At 40.7% G+C, this 15,245-nt stretch overlaps 1 protein-coding gene across 1 annotated transcript in view; it reads left to right on the forward strand.

Annotated features, from left to right (window-relative positions):
* Positions 1 to 15,245, forward strand: part of CPXM2 (carboxypeptidase X, M14 family member 2) — a 66,638-nt gene that overhangs the window by 34,820 nt on the left and 16,573 nt on the right. The window contains exons 5-7 of the mRNA XM_033149463.1: positions 8,798 to 8,882; positions 9,905 to 10,055; positions 11,822 to 11,910. Coding sequence (XP_033005354.1) covers positions 8,798 to 8,882; positions 9,905 to 10,055; positions 11,822 to 11,910 — 325 coding nt within the window. The remainder of the gene's footprint in view (positions 1 to 8,797; positions 8,883 to 9,904; positions 10,056 to 11,821; positions 11,911 to 15,245) is intronic.

A 15,245-nucleotide genomic window follows, 5' to 3' on the forward strand; every position in this document is an offset into this window, starting at 1 on the left:
CACAAATGACCATAGTGATTGAGCAGGGAGACAGGGAATCTTGCTCTTGATTACTTTAGGGCTCTGTATACCAACAACAGAATCCTGAACTTGGTCTGGTGGCATATTGGCAGCCAGTGCAGTTTCCTCAGCACCAGTGTTGTGTGCTGACAGAAGGCAGTACAAGCCACAAGTGACACTGCCCAGTTCTACACTAGCTGCACCCTCTGGACATAAAGGTAGCCCAACATAGAGTCCATAGAAATAATCCATTGTCAAGGTCACCTGTGCATGGGCTGCTGTAGACAAGCTATCTTTTTCCAGGAATGGTCATCGCTTGCATATCAGCTGAAGCTGGTAAAAAGCACCCCTAGCCCTTGAGGCCACTTCAGCATCCAAGGAAAACAATGGGTTGTGGATTACTCCCAAACTATGTACTTATCCCTCTGGAGGGAGTGTAACCCCATCCAGAATGGATAATTGGCTTATATACTAGACTAGGGGTGGCAGTGATCTACCCCATTTTTTGGGTTCAGGTCCCCCCCTTTGGGGGGAGCCAGTGATCTACCAGTGATCTACCACAGATGTCCAGTGATCTACTGGTAGATCATGATCTACTTGTTGGACGTGCCTGTACTAAACCGTGGGACCACTCACCTACAGGGCCTCTCTCTTGACAGGATTTGGTTTCAGTTTATTGGCCCTCATCCAGCCCACCACACAGTCAAGACACTTTGTAATCATAACTCTGCCTCATGTCTTCACTCCAATATGTGTGTTGGGCTGGGAGGTGCAAAACTATATATTTGGCGGGGGAAAGAAGCTTTGTTTCACATATTATAACTTTCCAAACAGAGATTAGAGGTTTCTTTCCCATTATTGCATTTACCCAAAACATATTTTCTCAGATGCAAGTTGCTGATTTCAGTAAGTTTTATTCCAAGTAAGTATGTTTAGCATTGTAGCCTCAATCAAAATTCTAATTTAAGATGCTTAAACAAAAACACTTATGGACTGTAGCAGCCTTTATCAAGCTTTGGGTCCCCAGATGTTTTTGGCCTACAACTCCAATCATTGCTGACCACTGGTCCTGCTACCTAGGGATGATGGGAGTTGTAGGCCAAAAACATCTGGGGACCCAAGGTTGAGAAAGGCTGGTCTATAGAGTGCTGATTAAAATGCAGCTTTTTTGTTCAGACTAATGAACCATAATGGAAAGTCTTCTTGATTAAAGCTGGAGAATTATGTTCTGTGCTGGTTTGCCTTCAACAACCACATGTCAGGAGGTGTAGTTAAATGTCCTGTTAAAACACTATGCCTGACATCCAGTTGTTAAAGGAGCTATTAGCCATTTAAAAGACTATGTACCACCTCCATGGTCAGAGGGAATATTCTTCTGAATACCAGTTTATGAGAAAATCGGGGGTGGTGGTGCGAAAACTATTGACGTAACACAAACACCAACTGACAGTTTTAATTAAGAGCTGAAACTATTCATCACCACCTATGCTGGGGTTATTACCTAGGCAAGAAGTGCTTTTACTGGCCTTGTCTGTGTGGGGCTTCTGCTTTTTCCCTTTAGGGATGTATTTGTGCAACAGTAGATATAAAGCATTGCAACAGCCAAATTATTACTTCATTCGATGCTGAGGACTTTATTTTCACCATAATTCAGTGGTGGATTTAATTCAGTGCTCACATATTACACACTGGCTGCTCTTAAAAAAAAAATCTGTCTGGAAGTGCCATGCTAGAGCTGGCACAGGGGAGATGCCTTTCCAGCAGCTGCATAACTGCGGATGGTGCAGGATCAGGTCAAAGAAGGGGCAAGGCATAAGACTGTGCAGTAGCACAGCTCCAACCTTGACCCTCCTTGGTCTGCCCTGTCCAGGTAAGCATCCTTCTGTCAGGAGGAATCTGTGCAGCCATTCCCTGTCTTCCCATTGCTAGCTGCTTCTGAGCCTCAGAGATAATTGGGCTCTTATTATTTAAATACTGACTACTGGTTGGCTTGGAATGAGGTTGTTATATAGGTTATTCAATGCTGCAACATTGGTGGAAAAAAACTGGATACCATCCAAATATTGTACATTTTGCAGCAATTTCTTTCTTTCTTTCTTTCTTTTCTTTCTTTCTTTCTTCTTTCTTTCTTTCTTCTTTCTTTCTTTCTTTCTTCTTTCGTTCTTTCTTTCTTTCTTTCCTCCCTCCCCTCGGTCCCTCCCTTCTGTTATTTCTTTCTTCAAATAAATGTCTTTACTTGAAAATTTAAGAAAGTGCATTTTAGAAATTCTATGTGTATGTGTGAGAGTTTCTATTGTCTATCCAGCAATGGCACTTTGCCAAAGGATAGCTACATTCTTTTATAAGAGGCATTCATTTCCCAGTCAGATACTCAATGCTTGCTGGTGGCTCCACGAAGCTGCTAACAGAGATCAATACTGGCCACGTGCCAAAAAGCCTTTCCAACAGGAGGTTAAACCTGAGGAGGCTGGCTAGAAAAATAAAAAGAAGGCACCAATGAGAACCAGATATGCAACATGGCTTGCAGAAATACATGTATTTTAAACTTGGAAGGGATTGCCAACCCTCCCTTGAAGATATACTAAGTCTCAGGTCTCTAACATTGTGCCCATGGGCACCATAGTGCCCTGAAGCTCCCCTCTTGGCACCCTACCCCTCTCATTATTATTATTATTATTTACATAATTGTTTGCTTTGGGGGGTTGTTTTGTTGGAGAGGTGGACCTTTAAAAAAACAATATGTGCTTTATTTCTTTTGGTGAGTGTAGGTGCTTTGCCTGTTGCTTGGTGAGGGGGAAGTTTCTGAGCATCACAAATTTCATTTCTATCAAATAGATATCTTGTGATGCCCATGTTACTGAAAATAATGTGCCCAAGCAGAGAGTAAATGTATTCCTAGAGCAACTAACAAGTGAGTTGAGCTATTACTCTCCATTATAAAAGTGCCTGCAGAATCCAGGTATGATCAGCTGTAGTAATAATAATAATGATAATAATTTATTATTTATACCCCGCCCATCTGGCTGGGTTTCACCAGCCACTCTGGGCGGCTCCAACAGAATATTAAAAACACAATAAACATCAAAATTAAAAACTTCCCTAAACAGGGTAAGAGTGAAGGCCATCTACTATAGGGAGGAGGCCAGTTTAAAATAGAATGTTTGAGCATAGGATCAGAGACTATACATGTACCTTTCAACTAATCTTACATCTCTGCTGAACCACATGTGCCTTTTTTCTTAATTGTATGTACAACTAGGAAAATAAGTTGAGTGTCCCCTTTGTTTTTTTTTAAAAAACAAAACACAGTTGCCCAAGAAGACCAACTTCATTTCAGGCAAATTTATTTAAATCCTGGTATACTTTTTTCTTGTCGTTTGGCTGTGCACATGAGACAACTACCAAATTAAAGTATTAGGGAGAGAAAATCTCAACCTGGTCTTTGAGTTTGATTTGCTTCAAAGTGTTCTAGTTGTAAATGTTAGGAAGGTGATGATTAAGATGAAAATCTGTTCTTTTGACTATTTAGAATTTCCATTAATTCTTTATGGCTTTGTGTAATGTAGTTAAATTGGGTTTCTGCGGCAATCAAAGGCGAATTCTATCTGCAGGTGCTGCATATATCATGAAGAGCATTTCCCTGAACTTCCCCAATGAATAATCTCCAATATTGCTATTTCAGACTTGACCCTCTGTTGAAGAGAAACTGCCAATCCTGTTGAATTGCATTGAGGTGTGAGGTTATGTGGTGATAGGGACAAATCCTTTAAGTACTTTGGGGAGTAGAGCTAGTCTGACAAATTCATGAAGGCAGAAGCTTTGCTTGGGTATTCACCTCTGGAAATCCCAACATTGAAATTTCCCATGTTTTCAAATGAAGGCCCTATTGAGAAGTTATTGTGAGCACACACAGAGGAAGAAGAAGCAGGATCATGACCCCATGCATGCTCATCATAAAGTCTAAAGGTGTACAAACTATACAGGTATGCCTATGTGATCTGGAACTCCTCCTTTTCTAGGAGGTAGGCCAGTAGTGGATGTGATTGTGTTTGGAATATTGTATCAAGTGCATGACAGCATTTAATGCTATTTTAAAAATTGCAGCTGTGGGGAAAGGGGGCAACTGGGATGGAAACTGCAGTGTGCAGGGAAGGGTATTAGTCCTCCTCTTGTGCATATCCTATGATTCTGACAACCCTCTCCACCAGAGCTGTTTTCCAGAAGGTATAGGAAGCTGCGGCATTTGACAGCCGCAGTACTTGAGACAACATGGAATTTAATGACTTTATTGTCAAAGTGCCATGCAAACTGGTCACAGCATGCTGGTAAGTACACCAGAGGGCCTTCTACCACTGTGACTGCCCAAAACAACTCTTTGAGGATGCAACACAATGGCAAAGTAGTTCTCCTTTGCCATCTTCCCTGTCTTTTGGTAGGCAGAATTATGTAATCTAATGAGTGCCCAGCCAGCTTTGGTTTCCCACCACCAAAGTTCCAGTTGTCTCCCAGTTTGCTTTGTTGTCTGAAGTGTGGGTTCTGCGACACCAGAGAGGACCCTTGGGAATGATCATTTCAACAGCACAGGTTCAAACACTGGGATCTCCTGGTAGGGTGGAAACTCACTGCCAGTCTGTGTGGATATTACTGAGGTAGATAGACCATTGGTATGACACAGTGTCAGGCAGCTCCTTTTGTTCCTATGTACTGAAGATAAGCTAATTGACAAAAAAGGGACACAAACGGAAAAATAGAACATTATTCATACCAAGTATCTGAATCAAACAGGATTCCAAATAATCCCAATTGGTCAAATAGCTAAATATTTAAATATTCTTTTCTTTTTAGATTCAGCTTTTTGTGCAGAATTATGTAAGGGGTAATCCATTTCATGCTTGCACAAAATATATTTGTGACAACATTGCTTTTTAAGCTTAAAAAATTCAGATTTGGACTGTTTGTTCTATGCTCAAAAATAGCCTTGATAATGAATTCATTATTTTTATGCAGATGGTTGATTTTCCCTCCTATATTTTTATATAGCCATAAATGGGATGCATATCCCTAATTTTGTGTGCTACAGGCATATAGTAGTTTTGAACTAATTTAGTTCAGCCCCTCAGCATGTTTTCTGTGATTAAAAACATCTTTCATTTCTGAAAATTACATGAAAAATCTCTTTCAGATTTTATTTATTGCAGCTTATTTACATAAACATGGGTGAGCTATTTTTGATATAGAAGACTATAGCAATCAGAGCTGGATCAAAACCTCTCGAAATACATCCCCACCCTCAAAACATTCAAATGATTTATCTTTTTCTCCCTCCCCCACCATAAGGAAAGATTTTTTTTCTCTGAATATTCTCCACCATGTTTCTGTGCAACCTCTCCCAAATGCCTATGAATGACACTAGGTCCTAGAGCATTGTGGAAGATCCAAAGATGTTGCTTATTATGGAGAATGCCAACACAGTATCTCTTGCTACCACTTTCAAAAGAGGCAACACAAATAAACAGAAAATGAAAAACCAAGGAGGAGAAAAAAAGCTGTGCTAATGGTAAATACCAACCCTGATAAATTGTTGGAGAAATTATCTTCCCCCCTGATAAAATCAGTGAAATGGTCCTCCCAATTTCTCTGCCCAAAAAAGGAAGGAGATTTTTTTTTTGGGGGGGGGGGGGTCTGTACACAGTTTGATGTACTTCACTGTGTGTATATGTATTGTACTTCACAAACTACATTTTTAAGCATAAGCCAAACCCAAGTTCCACCAGGATGTGCAAGTTTGGAATAAGCAGATCTCTGGCTGAGCCGGACAAAACTTGATTCAGCTGAGGCTACACCAGCAGAAGTCCCTTATCCTAGTTCAGCTGGATTTGTGCCATGGTAAATCTTTCATCCCAGCTCAGCCAACACTCAGTCTGGACTCAGCAGAAGCTGATTGAACTGAGGCTGGTGTAATTCCTGAAATGGGTGTTCTGGGACCATGGGGGCAGCTCTCATTGCTGGGAACAGGACAAGGGCAGATTTACACTCAGTCCAACCACCTTTCAGCTCAGTTACATGATCTAGCAACCCAGCAGAACATATGAAAATGATGGTGTTAGTCAAAATAAAGACTTGTTTTCCCTCTGCCAGGCTCAGGCCTGATCAACCGGCAGTAGCCCCGCTCCTGCTAGGAGTTTGGATCTGGGGCAACTTTTTCCAACTTAACTTAAGACAATGTAACTTCTGCTAGTGCATCCGCAAAAGTGTGTTCGGCCATACCCAGTGTGTGTTTGGAAACATGGAGAGCATGCATCTGTTTTCTAATAGGTAAATCTGACCACAGATTTATAGGAAGTAAGGAGAAATAAATGAGAAGACAAAATAGTGCTTACTTTTCTTTCCAAAATGCTTAACCGTAAAATATACTATCAATCCCATGCTTTCCCCCCAATGGGATATTCAGGTCTTTTAGGAGTAGGTCCCATCAAACTCAGCAGGACTTCCTTCAGAACTATTATTCCGAGGATGCCTGACTCCAAAATAGACATACCTAAGACTGATGAGCAACTTGTCATGACACTTTTTACATGTTCCTGGTAGTTCTATGTTGCATTGAGCTGATACCATTGCGGGGGGTGCTTATATAAGGCAAACTAAAAATCTGGACTGGCCACTGTTTATAGAGTTTTTTAAATTCCAGTTTCCCTGCTTTTAACTAATTAGGCAATTTCATTCATTAACAAATTCAGTAGTGCTGCATCTCATTAGTGGTTTTTTAGGATAAGGAATTTGTCTGCTTTTTCTTTTCTCCTTTGCATTCTACTACTGGTTTTCTCTTTAATTGGCATTTGGCTTGGGTTCCTCTTCTATAACACTGCTAGATGGAATATTGCCTCCAAAGCAATATTCATATTTGCAGTAGGATCAGGTAAGACAATAATTTTCATTAATGTGACTGGGGAGCAGGGAAGGAGAAACAAAGTGAGATTAGTTACTGAACTTGTATGAAGCTTTGAAATTGCTTGTGCTGCCATTGTTTTGTATCACTTTACATCTAGAAAGACTTGAGACGCCAGTCTGTTCCCCCCCCCCAGCTAATACACTAGCAAACTTCTGCCCTTAGAGATTTCTAAACAGATAGAAGATTAGGAAACTGTTTAAAGGGCTTTGGGGCTATTAATGTCAAAAGATTGTGTGGCAAGCATTAAACCAGTGTATAAAAAGCCCTCAGATTCCAGCTTTTAAATACAAACAGAATCCACAAATCTGCCCCCGCCCTGAGTATCTTCAGCAGATTTCTTTTTTAAATACCAGATTGTTGAAATAATGGTGAAGTTACCTATTCATTCAAGTGGGATCAATCTTGGTACGTTAGTCCAATGTGATCTGTCAAGAAAGAGACCAAACTCTGTCACACAATAGAAAACAGAGAACATATCTACGTTCAAAACTTACATTAATTTTATATCATTTATCCATACTACCTGCCCCTCAAGAACCTAAGGGTCATAGTATCATGAGAGACAAATTACACGGCATATTTCTGTCCTTGAGTGAACAAGATTTTTTTGCTTTTGTTTCCACAGACTGTCAGTGTGGGTGGGTGGCGGGTGCACAATCGATAGGTAGGGGACTTTAACTCATTGCATCCTACTATGATTCCAATTTGCATCAGGGGCTCTTCTTACTGCAAATTGCATTGCAAAAAGGTTCACATTAATTTCTGAGTGTGTGGATTTTTTTTGTTATTGATTCCTTTCCTGTAGAACTACAAGGGGTGATATGCTATCCAATTGTAAAATAGCAGCCAAACCATAGCAGCCCAGGACCACCTCACTTCTGCAGTGTAGATGAAAGATGCACATATAAGTAAATGGCATATCTGTTTGCTACCCAGGGCTCCTGTTATGTACTCAGTACCTAACAGCTCCTTGGGAAGGAATGATGGGATATAAGTATGCCTCTGAGCCTTTATTGGGTATGGGGCAATGTGTAAATGGGTATGATTGCATTGGCGGCTGCCTTCTATGAGTTGAAGTGTGTTCTACACCATGTGGGGAATCTACTTATTTGTGATCATAATGCCTGAATAGAGCTTTAAAATAAGGGAAATGGTGGATGAAGGAAAGAGCGCTGATTCAGTTCAAACCCCACCCCACCCCTGTTGCTTTTATCTAAAGAATTTTTTTTGGAAGACCTAATCACGGACCTTTCCCATCCCATTTGATTGGGAGCAGGGTGTCTTTCGAAAACAGAATGATGGACTTGATGCATTTTGATCTGATTTGGAAAAGCAATTTTGATCCTGTGGATCTTTAAATGTAGTTCATTTAGAGTTTAGCACCATTAAATTCAAATAGTGTGCAAGCAAGACCATGTTCCTGTGAACAGCTGTTTCAACTCAGTGAACACATCAACACTTCCTCTGCAAGCCATTAGTATATAAGTAAGCAGAGTTATATACTTTATGTTGACATGCATAGTTTTTATTGCAGTAAAGATAAAGGAAAAGATGAGAAACAAGAATGGGCAATATTTCTCCAGGGAGTTCTCCCACTGAAATTAATTTAAACTCTGCAAGCACTCTTGTACAGCTCCCATTTATGTTGAAGGTGCTTCAGCATGAGAACTTCCTTGAGGAATTTGTCCATGTTTACTTTTCTCATAAGCTTAGGTTTTCTTGCATTGTCTGCTAAATTTACATTTCTGTAACTTCCCTTGTTTGGATTTATTTTACTAGAGTATTGTGTGAGCCAGTAAATCAATATTCATTTTTTTTTAACAAAGAAAACCTTTTGATTCTTTCTAGGAGTGACTGGGTAACGTCTTATAAAGTCATGGTGAGCAATGACAGCCATGCATGGATCACTGTCAAAAATGGTTCTGGAGACATGGTTAGTATCATAAAACATAATATTTTTTCCTCATCACACTTGTTTATCACAGCTCCATTTTAATAAATTGTCTCAAAGGTAACACTCACTCCCTCAATTTCAGTTGAGGCTTTTCTGTCAAGTTCTCATGAGCAAAATAACTGAAATTGGCAAAAGGCATATAATTTGTTGTTGTGTCCAACTCTTCGTGACCCCATGGACCAGAGCATGCCGGACACTCCTGTCTTCCACTGCCTCCCGCAGTTTGGTCAGACTCAAGTTGGTAGCTCCGAGAACACTGTCCAACCATCTCATCCTCTGTCGTCCCCTTCTCCTTGTGCCCTCCATCTTTCCCAACATCAGGGTCTTTTCCAGGGAGTCTTCTCTTCTCATGAGGTGGCCAAAGTATTGGACCCTCAGCTTCAGGATCTGTCCTGAATTAGCCAAACCTAAATGCAATAGGATACTCTCTGGTAGTTGATATTGGATTCCAGTGACGTATCCTGTGCTTCTGGTTTCTTCATTCTGTTTGGCCAGATTTAATAAGCCATTGGCCAGATGATAAGAACATAAGAGGAGCCTGCTGGACCACGCCAATGGCCCATCTAGCCCAGCATCCTGTTCTAACAGTGGCTGAACAGTTGCTTATGAGAAACCAGCAAGCAGGATTTGAGCACAAGAGCACTCTCCCCTCCTGTGATTTCCAGCAGCCAACATTGAGAAGCATTACTGCCTCCAACTGTGGAATCAGAACATAGCTGTTGTGGCTAGTAGCCATCAATAGCTGCCTTCTCCAGGAATTTGTCCAGTCCTACTTTAAAGCCATCCAAATTGATGGTCATCACTTCCTGTCGTGGGAGAGAGTTCCATAGTTTAACTATGTGTTGTGTGAAGAGGTACTTCCTTTTATCCGTCCTGAAAATTCCAACACACAGCTTCATTGGGTGTCCACGAGTTCCAGCGTTATGAAAGAGGGAGAAAACCTTTCGACTGATTCCAGGTGTTGCGACTAACGATGCTCACTTACTTGTTTGCTGAAATAGATTTTTGAAGGCAACAGTGAAAAGGAGATCCCAGTCCTCAATGAGCTGCCAGTACCTCTTGTTGCACGTTACATTCGGATAAACCCTAGGACATGGTATGAAGATGGAAGCATATGTATGAGGCTGGAAATCTTAGGCTGCCCTCTCCCAGGTAAGTGACAGGCTTAGGTCCAGGCTTGGCATGATAGCAAAGTTCCTGGACCAGTTCCAGTGGGAATTGTCTGAATTCTTTATTAAAACAACTGTGCCTGATGGCAAGCATCCTGTCTGTCTCCCTTGATTCAGGGGATGTGCTGGATATGTTTTTTCAGAGCACATAATAATTCTTCTGTATTACTCTGGGATAAAGTTAATGAAACATCCTTATTGAATAGCCCCAAAATCCCCAGAAAGTTTTCTGGAATTCCTCAGTGAATCACCGAGCTAGTTAAAAGCAGGCAATTAATGTTTGAGGTTTCTTGGGGTGGGTGGGTGGGGGGGGGCTTCAACCAGTTCATAGTCCCAGCAGTGGAGAATCAGCAAAACGGTCTTCAAAAAGGAAAGAGGAAATATGACAGGCACAGATTGAAGAGGAAGATAATGAAGGCTCAGAGGAGGAAGATAAAGCTCTTCAGATTCCTTTCTGGTTTCCAGAATATTGCTGTGCAGATGGATACAGAATGACATACAAAGATTTGCAGTTGCCTGAAAGGGATAGATGTACTTTTATTTCTAGTTCTCTCACAAATTGAACACAAAGGGAAAAAAGAGGGGGGGAACCACCCAGAAATTACTTTTGAAAAAGGAAGTATCTTGATATAAGCAGAGAAGGAAATGTCTTTGAGCACACACATTTATTTATTTATGAGTATGTCATAGAATTGGTAGCTTCAAGGCAGGATGACATTTTTTGCAGAATGAGAATCGTTATGCACCTGTAGGCACTTGTTAATGTAGCAGATAGCAATGTAGATCCAGATCGTACTTTAGCTGAGGACTCACTGGGTGGTCTTGGGCAAGCTGTGGTCTCCATAACAATATAGTCACACAGCCTGCTACTTGTCTGAATCAGAAGATGACTACTAGCATCTGTTCCTCCTCCATAACCACATTGAAATGCATAAGTGCCAACTCCCTGGTGCCCTGGGTGCCCGAGCACCCACAAAATTCCCCATGAAGGGGCCAGGCACCCACGGTTGCAGGGCCAAGCTGGCACTTCTTCTGAAATGGTATTTGAGGAATTCTGCAGTACATGTCTTGACTGCTGCATTGGCTGAAGGTGCCTATTCACTCTTGGAAAGTCAGTGCAGAATTCAACCTCCCCCACCCCCACCCCCACCCCCAATCAGCAGTTATTGTAAGTAATACCAGATGGTTAACAGGTGAGCCTATTCTGGAGGAAAAGGCCATGCAGGTCAAATTGCACGCTCCAAGGGGCCTATGGGCTACAGGTTCTCCATCTTGATAGATTTGTTTTGTTTTGTTTTTTGTTTAAAAAAGCCACTCAACGTTTTTGGGCCTGGTACACATTTGGGTTCAGGTACCCATTTCACAGAAGAGAAACTGATGATGCTCATATACCTCCCCCCAAAAAAACAGGCCAAACACTTATATCCCCCTCAAAACAAGTACACCACAGACAATAAAGTAGGCAACCCTTCTCTGATACCCCCCATTGGTATCTGCCATCAACTAACATCTCCTCAAGCTAAAATGTCTGGATATTTTTAAAAACAAAGAAATGGAAAGGGAGGGATTTTTAGTGGGTTTCAAGGAGATGTTTTAGGGTACCATGGTAGAATTCAGTTTTAGAGGTGGTGGCCATGTGGGTGTCTGAGAGTCACATTAGGGACCCCAGTTTTAGATTAAAAGTATTTTACTGTTAAATTGTTTCATGGTTCTTCGTTGTATACTCATGGTTGTTGTTTTTTATCATAGACCCAAATAATTATTACCACAGAAGAAATGAAATGACAACAACAGACAACCTTGATTTTAAGCACCACAACTACAAAGAAATGAGGCAGGTAGGACACAACAAATAGAGGTTCTGGTGCAAATGTGTTTGTGTGGTGACTTTTAAAAGACTGGATTATTAGCACTGCAATAATAGGCCATCATCACCTGAATCGCTTTTCAAATCCAGCATGTTCTGAAACAATATGTGGGTTTCAGAGCACCCTACATAAAAACTATTTCTGCTGGATCTTATCCCACTGAAATTCACTTATATTCATATAAAGATTCATCCTGCATCTGTCCAAAGAATTTAATTTTTTGTGTTATGGCTGGAGTGTGAGGTAATTACTTGTTTAAGAAGAAAAAAGCTATACTTGCTTGCAGATTCCTTAGTTATGAACTTTGGGTTGGATACCTATGCATGGATCTAGACTTCCATGAGCAGAATGTGGGTTAAAGGACCCTTCAGAATGCCATGTGTCTTAGTGTATGTGAACAAGAGAGAAAGGCAGAGATTGAACTGGGCTGAGGCACTTTGCGTTAAGTGGTTGAAGACAAGAACACAAGTCCTCACCTCCACAAGTGGAGAACTCTCCTCACTCCACAAAATTTTTGAAACTGTTCTATCTGAAATACTTTTGCTAGGTTGGTTCTGCACATGTGAATGGGGGATATTCATCCCACTTGTATGAGATAAAAGGAAGGTCTGCTGACGCCAAAGCCACTTAGATGTAGACCCTTGTGCTTCACACAAGTCCATTAAGAACATTTGCTCCGCTGATGAGTATTAAAGAAGAGAATGGTCTACAATCAGACCCTTGGAGTGGATGGGATTTCCTGTATGCCCCACATCCCAAGAACATAGTTATCCGTTGGACTTCACACAACCCAAATGGTCTGATGTAGTTATTGGCTCCAAAACAACAACAACAACAACAACATATGAAAGAAATATATATATTAGCATATATATATTGTGTATTTTCATGTAGTTCTTTTAAGTAGCAAATTAATGCAGAAACGTGATGGAACATACTTTGGATGAACACATGAAATGGACCAGAAAAGGACTGATTCATCCCTCCCTTCTCTTCTTGTAATACAACACAATGTTGACCATTTATGTGAATTTGTGGCATGGATTTGGGTTAATGTGTGCAGCATCTTAGGCAAAGGTACTTCAGGAAGTTCCCAGCCATACAGTTCTATAGCTATAATTTTATACCACTGTAGACATGAACAGTATTTCATCCAGAGTTGACAGGTACTGTGACTGGCAACAGAAGGCTTGTGCCACACAAATGACCAAGATTCACATAGGCATTAATCCCTGCCAGTCTAAGTTTAGACCTACCAGCTATAATTATGCTCCTTTAGCTTCAAGCACATGGCACTGTGGACAGATTTATATCACCACAGATGTAGGTGTACAATGTGTTAAAGATATTTCTTCCTATCTTTTTCTTCAAATATATAAAGGTAATATGTTTGGACAAGAAGTATGTGAATCATTTTTAGTGTGCTGAATCTTTAGCGTGTTTATACTGAATGAGTCATCATTCATTTTTTATTGAGCAATTGTGTACTGAGTCACACACTGCGCTCACAAGAGATTTCATGGCCTATATTTTCAGCAGACAGATTAGATGAGTAGAAATGCAATTGGCATAATTAGTGTCAAGAACAATAAAGTTAAATGCATTTTAGATCCTAATTGTGCAAAGACAAGTTGGTCAGGTTTGAAATATATTTGGGGAAAACTAATAGCTTAAAGCAGGAGAAAATTATTTCCTCTAGTCTTATTTAATGAGCAAAAAGATATGTGATTAAATAGCAGCAGCAGCTTAACTGGTCAGTGGAGAGCAAAATCCTTCATCAGAGCCTTCCACATTCTCTGCTTCTCTGATCACTGAGCCTTTGGAGAGTATTATTATAATTGGGCCATTAAGCAGCATTTAGTTGTCTCTTTTCACTGATATTGATTCTGCACAATCCAAATGTTAGCTACGGTGTAATCAAAAGGTGATTCGCTAATGTGTGTGTTTAGAGGTAATATTTGCTTGTTTTGATTTTTAGGGTAGAACTAGATATCTCAAAGGGGCTAAAATATGTCCCACAATTGACTTAGTGTTCACCTTTGTCTCTTGCTAGCATTGATTTTCCTTTTGCTGATGTCTAGGTGCCATTCCCATCACCACCTGTCAAAAAAGAAAGAAAATAATTGGGTCCTTTTCTTCCTTCTTTGATCACATGGGTGATACCAGCCATTCTAGGATCACATACTCAATATGATGGGAGATCAATGCTACATAATCACTTTTGGCTATGTGATATTTTATTTTACTTATTATATTATCAAAATGTCTTGGCCAGCCTTCAAAAACTACCTTACAGTGCAATCCTATACATCAGGGATAGAGAACCTGTGGCTCTCCAGATGTTGTTGGACTACAGCTGCCATCATCCCTGACCATGCTGGCTGGGGTTGATGGATGTGGGAGTCCAACAACATTTGGAGGGCCAGAGATTTCTTCATATGTGCGCTCAGAAGCAAGCTCTATTGAGTTCAATGGTACTTACTTCCAGGCAATTGTGAATATAGGTTTAGTAGGCCTGTTTTGTAGACTTGTCTGTGTGCAGGTTCCAAGAAGCAATGCAATGGGGGTGGGGGGAACGAAACAGTTTCCCACTGTATATCTAACTATATCTAAATAAATTGTCATAACAAGAATGAAAAAGAAACCCTGAGCCAAGAGAAGCCGTGTTGTGTTTTGCGACCACAATTGAATGTCAGCATGTGGTGCATGTTGCAGGGAAGAGATATTGAAATGATCTCTGCATTAGTCTCATATGGTTTGTAACAGATAATGTTGGGCTTCTTGAAAGAGAAGGCGAGAATGAAAGAGATAAATAGGTGGAATGAGTCTGGCTAAGGACCGAGTCAACAATCTGAAAGAGAATTCGTCATAAATTGGCCCCACAGCACTACATTCTCCTCAAAGGTTGCGACAACTGGCTTAGATTTGCTCTCAAAATCCTTCTGCAGCCTTGGGCACTGCATGAGCTGAGATTGAAACTAATGGGTTCTCTGAGGGAATTTATGCAGCTTTTTTGCCAGAAAGTTAATAGAAGAAATAATTGCTGCATACAACTCATAATAATTGTCTATTAGCAAATTTACTCTCGGCATGATTTATAGTCTTCTGGTTGTTAATAGCTTTGACTGCATACTATCAGAGGCTTCTCTGTTTCTGCAAACACAAGCAAAAGGTGGAGGGGGGAGGCAGGCATTAACATAACACATTGCCAAATATGCAATTTGTACTGCACAGCTTTGGAAACGAGAGGAAAATAGGGCAAAAAATGCTCTCTCTTATTTACTGCATTTGGGGGCGGGGGGCGG

This window comes from Lacerta agilis, chromosome 5, assembly GCF_009819535.1.
Source record: "Lacerta agilis isolate rLacAgi1 chromosome 5, rLacAgi1.pri, whole genome shotgun sequence".
NCBI lineage: Eukaryota > Metazoa > Chordata > Lepidosauria > Squamata > Lacertidae > Lacerta > Lacerta agilis.